This window comes from Rhinolophus sinicus, linkage group LG02 (assembly GCF_036562045.2).
Source record: "Rhinolophus sinicus isolate RSC01 linkage group LG02, ASM3656204v1, whole genome shotgun sequence".
In the NCBI taxonomy this organism is placed as follows: Eukaryota; Metazoa; Chordata; class Mammalia; order Chiroptera; family Rhinolophidae; genus Rhinolophus; species Rhinolophus sinicus.
In genome coordinates, this window is record NC_133752.1 from 112,763,364 (window position 1) to 112,772,763 (window position 9,400).

General features: G+C 52.3%; 1 protein-coding gene across 21 annotated transcripts in view; it reads left to right on the forward strand.

Moving 5' to 3' along the window:
• Positions 1–7,689, forward strand: part of SLC6A12 (solute carrier family 6 member 12) — a 28,651-nt gene extending 20,962 nt beyond the window's left edge. For 20 of the 21 annotated variants that reach the window (XM_074325209.1, XM_019711292.2, XM_019711294.2 and 17 more), the window contains 8 exons: positions 340–443; positions 801–925; positions 1,307–1,419; positions 1,936–2,073; positions 2,761–2,863; positions 5,154–5,254; positions 5,764–5,934; positions 7,143–7,689. In XM_074325209.1, the coding sequence (XP_074181310.1) occupies positions 340–443; positions 801–925; positions 1,307–1,419; positions 1,936–2,073; positions 2,761–2,863; positions 5,154–5,254; positions 5,764–5,934; positions 7,143–7,286 (999 nt within the window). In that variant the 3' untranslated portion in view covers positions 7,287–7,689. The remainder of the gene's footprint in view (positions 1–339; positions 444–800; positions 926–1,306; positions 1,420–1,935; positions 2,074–2,760; positions 2,864–5,153; positions 5,255–5,763; positions 5,935–7,142) is intronic. The other variant, XM_074325215.1, reaches the window with a different exon arrangement.
• The last annotated feature ends 1,711 nt before the right edge of the window (positions 7,690–9,400 follow it).

Sequence of the window (9,400 nt, forward strand, 5' to 3'; positions counted from 1 at the left end):
CCCCTGTGCCCCAGCATGGCTGCCTATGGCACACTCTACTTGTTGAACGAGGTTCCAGTGCTTCTTGGCTCCCATAGCAGAGGGCCTCACCTTCTTAAAAAAATTTAAGTAACACGTGTATGTGGTGCTTATTAAGTGCCTTCAGAAGGAAGTTAAAAATGGGCCCTGCCTGTGAGAGGAGGACATATGAAGGGAGAGTTGGGGTGTAAGTGACTGTCAGGAACACTGAGCAGGACAGCTGGTTCTGTGGGGTGAAGGGTCTGGGCCTCTGGTGACCCTGCTCCAGGCCCTGGTGGGCTGCCTCCGCTCTCCCTCACCACTTACTTGAGTGTCTTGTAGGTGTGGATGGACGCGGGCACCCAGATCTTTTTCTCCTTCGCCATCTGCCAGGGGTGCCTGACGGCCCTGGGCAGCTACAACAAGTACCACAACAACTGCTACAGGTAGGAACACCGGGTGGGGACCCTGGGGGGACCCTGCCTGCCCATGGTCTGAGGAGGGTGGCTCCTGGGGGGTGGGCCCAGGCCTTCTTCCTTTATTACCCGTTAGTTACAAGTTTTGTCAAATTGACATTGTGGGTTCATTTCTCAGACTGAATTTCTTTCTTCCTCCCTTTTCTCTCACCCTTTACTCTCCTCACCTTCTGAAACCCGGTTTGTCTTTTTCTTTCCCTGTCTTCCCATTCACTCTTCCTTTTCTCTCTCCTCTTTACCCTCGTACTGTCTTCCAATCTCTCCTCACGTGATCGATTTCTTTCTCCCTTTTCCTTCTTGTTATGTTTGCATTCACTCCGCCTGCAGGGACTGCATCGCCCTCTGCTTCCTGAACAGTGCCACCAGCTTTGTGGCAGGCTTTGTGGTCTTCTCCATCCTGGGCTTCATGTCTCAAGAACAGGGGGTGCCCATCTCTGAAGTGGCCGAATCAGGTAGGTGCCATTTTGCTGTCTGGGACTTGAGGGGAAGGAGGTTCAGAGAACACAGATCCTCCAACAGAAAGGCTGGGGTCCTATGACCCGTTTAGCATATGGGGGCAGTGCTTGGCACAGAGCAGGGCCTCCATAACCATGGCAGGGAGGGGGAGAAGGGCTGGCTGGCTGGCTGGGTCCACAGCTGCATGCATGGGTGAAGGAATGGGTGGACGAATGAGCAGCGTGTTTCCCAGAATCTGAAGAGCAGAGTAATGGGTGCAGTCACCCTGCGCCCTTGAACCACCCCACTGCACACACGCACACACACTGCCTCTGGAGAGGACCCTTCCCTGAGGCCGCAAGAGCCCTGGGCTTACTGATTGTGCTGTGTCCTGGCAGGTCCTGGTCTGGCCTTCATTGCATTCCCCAAGGCTGTGACAATGATGCCCTTATCCCAGCTGTGGTCCTGCCTTTTCTTCATCATGCTCATCTTCCTAGGGCTGGACAGCCAGGTTCGTCACCCCAGCCCTGCCCTGGTGACCCCCTTTCCACTTCTCATTTCCTGGCATTCCATTCCCCCTGACTCCCTTTCTCCTGAGCATACATTCTGAGGCCCCGCTGCTGTCCAGAGCTTGTCCTGGGGGTGAGTTGGGTGACCCCAGACCTTGAGGCCCTCTTTGGTGAGGAGGCCACTTGCTTTGTTTCCCCATATCCTGACCCTTCCCCATACATGGATGCACCCTCCCAAACGTCCCTCCACTGGCTCAAGCTGCCCACCCTGGCCCCATGGCCTTGGGGACAGAACACATATCCCGTCTTCAATGCTCGCTGCTGACCTTCTGAGCACCCTTTACTCTGTTGTGGAGACGTGGCCAAGGGCAGGGCTGGCTTCTCCCCTGGCCACCCCACATTTCTGCCCTTTGTGCCCTCCCTGTACCAGCATGGCGAGTGGAGGCTAGGCAGGGCTGTGCTGGGGAAGGCCCAAGGGCAGGTGGCCCCTCTCACCCCACTTCCCTCCTGGCCCACAGTTTGTCTGTGTGGAGTGCCTGGTGACGGCCTCCGTGGACATGTTCCCTCGGCAGCTCCGGAAGAGTGGGCGGCGAGAGCTCCTCATCCTCGCCATCGCCGTCACATGTTACCTGATAGGGCTCTTCCTGGTCACCGAGGTGAGCAGGGCCAGCGGCCTGCAAGCCGGGCTCCTGGGGAGGGAGCCATGGGGGATACCCCTGACCCTTCTCAGAGCCGCGCTTTCCTCATCTGCTGACACCCTCACAGGGAGGCTGTAGGGACCACACCGTCGAATGCACCATGTTAGTTTGCTCTCTTTTGGTTTCAGGTGACAGAAACCAAACTGGCAAGCTGGCTTAAGCAGTAAGGGCAATTTTGGGGGTCAAGTAGACATAGTTTGTTTTAGGTATGATTGGATCCAGTTGCTCTAATGACATGGTCAGAAACGCTCCTGTCTGTCTCTCTGGTAACTTCATTCTTAGCCAGATTGCCCTCCTGATTTTAAAGAAGGCAGGTGCAGCTTCAGCCTTACCTTGTGCCACCCACGCAACCCAGAGGAGAGAGAGTACCCTTTTCCTGAGAGTGTAGCCAGTGTCCAGCCATGACCCTTCTTTAGGGTGGAGCAGGGAGAGGGACGCTGGGCAGACCAAACGGTGTATGTCCACCATAGTCCCCACTGTTCTTATAATGTCAGAGATTGGTGTTACTGAGGGGCTGGAAGGCAGGGACAGGCAGGGCAAACTCCTTTTAGATGTGAGGGTGACTTCCCATGGGTTGGGCAGGGTGGCACCCAGATGGGTGTTTGGCCACCCGCCAAGGCCTCAGCTTCACCCCCTTCTCCACAGGGCGGAATGTATATCTTCCAGCTGTTTGACTACTATGCCTGCAGTGGCATATGCCTGCTCTTCCTCGCGATGTTCGAGGTGATCTGCATCAGCTGGGTGTACGGTAAGCGGGCCTGGACTCTGGGGAAGAGCCGCTGAACCCAGCTGGGGGGGACGTGCCCTGGATGGCACAGGCTGTCCTAGCACCCGGTTTCGGTATGTTTGTGTTACTGTCCGCGTTCTTTTTACTTGAGAAGCTTATCCATCTCTGGGGACCCAGGCATTTCTCACGATGCAGGTGGAGGCGGGATAATGGCGACACTGAGTTCCTTGAATGGTGAGGGTCATGATACATAACAGTGGACAATTTTCTTGATACGGAGGCTGCCAGAGGTCCTTCCCCAGTGGGAATCCTAGTCAGAAGGCACTTTCTGGGCCACTTAGCCTGATCCTCCACAGACTACCAGATTCCCTTTCAAAGTTATCACCCAGACTTTGCTTGACTACTTCCATGAACAGGAAATTCTTTCCTGGTGTTTGGGGTCCCTTTTCTATTGTGTCTGTTGTGCACTTCTCTCTTACACTGAGGTGAATTGTGCCTTCCACTGACTCCTTCCCACAGCCCTGGCCCCTCATCTAACTACCCAGTGCTGAATGCCATACTAGCCATGCTGTTATTGTGTCTGATAACAGTGGGGGGAGAAACTAGAGCCAATGCATTGCTGTGTGCGAGCACTGTACTGTTTGTGTCATACCCCATCTCACTATCTGCACAGCAGCCCTTTACAGGGGGGAAATGAGGCGCAGAGAGGTTATGGCTCTTGCCTGAGCTCACAGAGCTAGGAAGTGGAGAAGCCATCGTCATACCCCAGGTCTGTCTGCCTCCACTGCACCAGGTTGGGGGACACACTGCCAATAGTACAAGGCTCAGGGCAGACAGGGGAAGGGGTGCCACGTACTGGGGCCTCAGGACAGGCAAACCACAAGTAGGAAGGTTTTCATTTTGCTACCCTCAGCCTTCCTATTTGGTGTCCTCTCCTCTCCTCTCCTTGGAGATGTCTCCTTCCTTCTTACTCAAGCATCTGACATCTTCCTGATTTTCCTTTACTACTTTTCAAAACTTGTTCTCAGAGAGGATCTGATAAACTCAACCACAGTGAGGTATACATGGCTGATAACATGTTATATCTACCCAGCAGTATCTGGTTTTCTTTTTTCCCCCCCTTTCTCCCGCCTCTCCCCCAACTCCGGTTCAAGCCGTAGTTTCTCAGTCTAGTTGTGTAGGACACAGCTCTCTGGCCCATGCTGGTATTAGGAGCCTTGTGCTCCCCCCAGCTGAGGCAGTCTGTCGCCAGTCGTCAGTCGGCCGCTTACAGCAGCTCATGGCAGCTCTCAGCCGCTCAGGCTGGCTGCCGGCCACTCACACTAGCCACCGGCCACTCGTGGCAGCACACGGTAGCCCACGGCAGCACACAGCAGCCCACGGCAGCTCACAGCAGATCACGCCAATCTCCAGTTGCTCATGGCAGTCCAACTCCAGGGAGAGCTATTGTTCGCAGTCTTAGCTGTAGAGGGCGCAGCTCACCGGCCCATGTGGGAATCAAACTGACGACCTCGGCATTAGGAGCACTGCATTCCAACCACCTGAGCCACCGGGCCGGCCCAGTATCTGGTTTACAACTAGGGAGAAATTTAGAAGCCTAAAGAATGATTCTCTAATGGTGTCATTTCCTGCCTTAGTAACCAGAGGGAAGGTATTTTTTTTGGTGAGGGATAGCTAGAGGGGCCCTCCAAGTGCCTTCACCAGTTGGGAACTCTTCATAGAAGACTGAGGGATTGTGAAACCCTGCGGCTATTAAACAAAATCAAACAAAACAGTCAGTGTTTTCACATACACAAATCAACCCTCTCACCATACTTTGCTGAGAATGCAAGGTGCTCCCTCTGGAGTCTAGAATCTAGGTCGTGGTCCCTTCCCAGTAGTGATCTGGTTCTATGCCAGCTTAACAGGCTCTGACTAGGCAGTGGCACGCTTGCTGTTTGACATTTTGACTTGAAACCAAATTCATCTTTGCAATGCAGATACATATAGCGTTGAGCCCCATTTTAGGCTCATATCCTCCTCTGTGGTTAGGATGGTGGCATCTTCATCCCATGGCAAGAGGACAAGAGACTGCACTGGGGGGTTGGGTGACTCCCTCCAGGGCCCCCAGCTTGTTGGTGGCAGCTCCTTCATCCTCACTCCTTGCGCTGTGGCTGGGGTGCCAGAGACCCATCTCATTCATGTGCCCTCATCCAGTTTCCCCTCACAGGGTGGGGGGAAGAGCACAAAACCAGGAGAGTCCCTCCCAAATACCCATGAACTGTCCCCACCCTTCTGTTCTCACTCTTCCCCCACTGTGCCTGGGGGGCAGGGGCGGACCGTTTCTATGACAACATTGAGGACATGATTGGCTACCGGCCGTGGCCCCTGGTGAAGATCTCCTGGCTCTTCCTGACCCCTGGGCTTTGCCTGGTATGTGCCCATCCAACTGCCCCTTTATTGCCTCCCGCCTCCAGCAGACATGGGGAGATGAGGAGCAAGATGTCTGAGTCCTGGGGCTCCTCCCTGCCTGTCCAGTGACCTCGGGAGGCTGTTCTATTCCCTCTGATGTGGTGGTTCCCCTGCCCTTCTTTTCTGGGGCCATCTCTCCATCTGTTTGCTTTACCATCATTAACGTCTCTTCTCATTCTTTCTCCACCCCTTTCTCACAGCATCTCTATCCATCCACCTAATTTCCCAAGCATTGGTCTCTTTGTCTGCTTAGAACTCCTCCATCTCCCCTTCCTTCCTTCATGTCTCTTCCTGTCTTAGTCTTCGATGTGACTGATGCTTGGGCCCACATGTGCAAATGGCTTTTACTCTCTACCTCTTAGATGCACCATAGTGTGTTTAACTGGTCCTGTCACTGGATATTTAAGTAGCTGAGGAGAGAGTTTCAATGGCTCTCTATCTCATCTGCGACTGCCCCTCCCCCTTTCTAGGCCACTTTCTTCTTCTCCTTGACCAAGTACACACCTCTCAAATACAACAACGTCTATGTGTACCCTGCCTGGGGATACTCCATCGGCTGGTTCCTGGCCCTCTCCTCCATGGTCTGCGTCCCACTCTTTATCGTCGTCACCCTCCTGAAGACCCAGGGTTCCTTCAAGAAGGTAAAGTACGGGGTTGGGGGAAGTGAAGCATTAAAAAGGGTACTGAGAGAGGTGGGATTTGGGGGCCCTGCTCTGAATGTGGGGCAGCCCTTGAGTTTAATGGAACCTTAGAGAAGGGTCTTTGAAGACCAGTCCAGTAGTTTCATTCAGAAACGTTAAAAAGTCCCAGAGTCCTGGACCTTCAGAATCTGATCTCCAAAAGGTCATCTGGACAAGTTAACCAAGGGTAAACTGTCAGAGAGTTAAGGGGAAACTAAGTCACAAACAAGAACATAAATGGGCCCAGACACAGAGGTTTATAGAACACAGATTCCTTGCTTTCAGGAAACTGATAACTACTTACGGTTCATTCCACACACAGTCTGCTGGCTTCTTTTCTTATCTTAACCCTGGCTGGGGAACCACATGCAAATGGCTCCCTGTTTAGAGGTGGGGACATGCCTTCCTGAAGGGTATATAGCCACTGTCCCACAAAGCCATTACATTTGTAGAAATCTCTCTGGCTTGGCAGAAAACCCAACCTGCAATAAGCAAATAGTCTTATTTTTTTCTTGCATTTCAAGATCACGTCAGGGGTTGTGGGCATTTGGTTCAGCTGCGTAACAAGGCCATTAGGGACCAGACTCTTCCTACATTCCTGCACTTCCATCATGGGCATGTTATGTTTTCATCACCTCATGGTGCCGAGAAGGTTGTCAGGACTCCAGTCATCACATCAGCAATCAAGGCAAGGAGGCCAAGGAGGTGACACCAAAAACACCAACAACGGTCGCGATGTAGTCCTGCTACTAATAAAATAATAATAGATACTTATTGAGCATATAAAAGTAATAATTAGGAAAATAGTAATAATAATAATAATAATAATAACAAAATGATACTTATTGATAACTTACCCTTGTCAGGCACTTCTAGGAGGTGTGTACTCTTATTATCCTCATTTTATAGATGAGGCACAAAGGGGTTAAGTGGGTTGCCTAAGATTGCACAGGTAACAGAGCCAGGAGTGAATGCAGAAAGTCCGCACTCTTAATCACTGTTATTGATCCTTCTAAAGTATATACATATATATTCATTCATTCATTCATTCATTCACTCACTTGGTACTGAGCCTCCTCCATATGTGCTGGGCCCTGGTGATACAGACATGAGGAAGCATCTTGCCTCTCTCACCAACAACGCCCACTCACTCCCTCTTCTCTCCACAGCGCCTGAGACAGCTCATCACCCCTGACCCCAGACTGCCACAGCCCAAGCAACACCTATGTCTGCATGGAGGCACCAGCCAGGACTGTGAGCCCTTCCCAGTGAAGGAGGGACTGACAACTGGGAAGAAAGAGACCCACTTATAGGATGTGGCTGGAAGCAAAGTGACTACTCAGCCAAGAACCTGGGTCAGGGCCGCCTTCTCCCCGCAATGGACAGCCCTCACCTCTGTCTCCACCACAGCCCTGCTGAGAGCCTCTGCAATGTCCGTGGGCACCCCCAGCCGGAGGCCAGACTCCTCTCCTCAGTTGGAACAGCTGTTCCTGGTGGTCTGAAGTTGCTCCCACTGGAACATGCTACACGTGAAGCAACTCCCTGTTGGGACACCCATCTTACTTATAAAGGAGGGTGGTCTTTTTGTAGTCTACCATCTGATTATAACACATTACACTGTGAGGGAAGTCCCACTGCAGGGATGTTTCCTGTTCGAGCTTACTATATTTATGCTTTGGGAGGATAGCACTAATTGAAATTCCTATCATGATCTGATTCCGAGAGTGTGATGGAACGTACTGTGTTGGAAGCGGTAACTGAATGCACCACATTGGATTCTGACATTCCATTAGTGGGGGTCGTAGGCTTAGCATTCAGGAGTCCATGGGGAAGGAACTAGAGAAACAGCCAGGAAGCAAACTGTCACATGCCATCATGGTCTTGAATTTTCCAGGAGGCAGTCTCTCCAGGAGTTCCTAACTCTAGCTCTATTTCCATACTCTTCTTGCAATGGTGTCATCAACTCATGGAGTGTTCGAATGAAAGGGACTTAGAGATGACCCCTGGACTTTGCAGTTATGTGGCATGTATGGCCTATGCCCAAGACAGACATTGCTAATTGATCACAGATTCTTTCCCACTGCAAAATCTTTCCACATGCAGTGCTCCAGGCATCTCCATTTGCCATCCTGCTTTTGTCCCAACCCCTGACTTCATGGATGAGGACCAAAGAGACAAAGTGACTTTTTCAGGTTCACACAGCTCCTCAGCACTGCGACCAGAACCTGGTCTTATGGTCCTTGGGCCAGTGTGCTTCCCCTTGCGCCCTCTTGCCTTAGTTAAGAAGCTTGCGTGGATCGCTTGCCCTGTGTGCTAGCCTTCTTTACCTCACCCCATTTCTGTTCAGTTACACTGTCTTCAGGGGGGAGGGAGAGAGGTCCCACCTGTGAAGGGGGTGAGCAGCTTTCTTCCAAATGGTGTCCCCACTGTGGTATTTGCTCTGCCAGTCCCTACTCATCTGACCAGATTTCCTCTCTGGACCCTTCATTCTTGCCTCTTTCCATCTCTCCTCCCCCAGTGGAAGCTTTGGGGTCTACAAGAGCCCTCTGGTAAACCACAGAGAGGGATGTGTGTGTGCGTGTGTGTGTGTGTGTGTGTGTGTGTGTGTGTGGAGGGGGGTGCTCCTCTCCCCATGTCTCTATTAAATCACTTGGATCCTTCCCTGGAAGGAAAAGGGATCCTTTCCTGCTTTCTAGAGGAGAAAGACAGGGCTTGTGTTCAGAAGGGAAGGGAGGAGAGGGAATGGAGGTGGGGTAGGCCACTCAGAACAGTTTCCTGGGGCAGGACCTGAGAGCTGGAAGAAGGGAAGTCACCTGGGGGGACTGATGTGCCCATAGATGTCACCTAGAGCCAATGCCCAGTGGCTGAAGTAAAAAAATCTATGGTCAGGGTGAATTCCATCCCCAACAGCCCCAAGCCATCCTCAGAGCACCCACCATGCTTTGCTCAGAAATGTAGGTGCTTTTCAGCTTGTGAGAACAAGTACATTGGCACACTGGGCACAAGCAGATGTTCAGACTCCTGGATTCTGGCAGTCCCCTTATGCCTCCCCCCTGGAATGCCCCCATGCACCTGTGTTCACCCTTCTTGGACTAGTTAGTGGGTAAAGAAGCAGGTAGAGGAGAAAGGGATGGAGAGAAACTGCTTCAGTCAGATTGCTCTCAATGAGACTGGGGAGCATGGTTGGGCCCGGCATAGTGCTCTCTGCTGCCTCCTGGTGGCAGATAGCAGCAGTGCTGCTTCCCCGGGCCCCTGCCTGGGACCTCCTGAGCACCCTTTACAAACAGGAGGAAAGTGCCCTCACCCCTGCCCTCAGGATGGATGAACAAGCTGAGCAGCTCTTCTTCCTTGTGTGAGCTTTCATTCTCTGGAACCCAAATATTTCCCTCAGCCTTCTCCCCATGGTCCTGGTGGGGCTCCTCAAGAA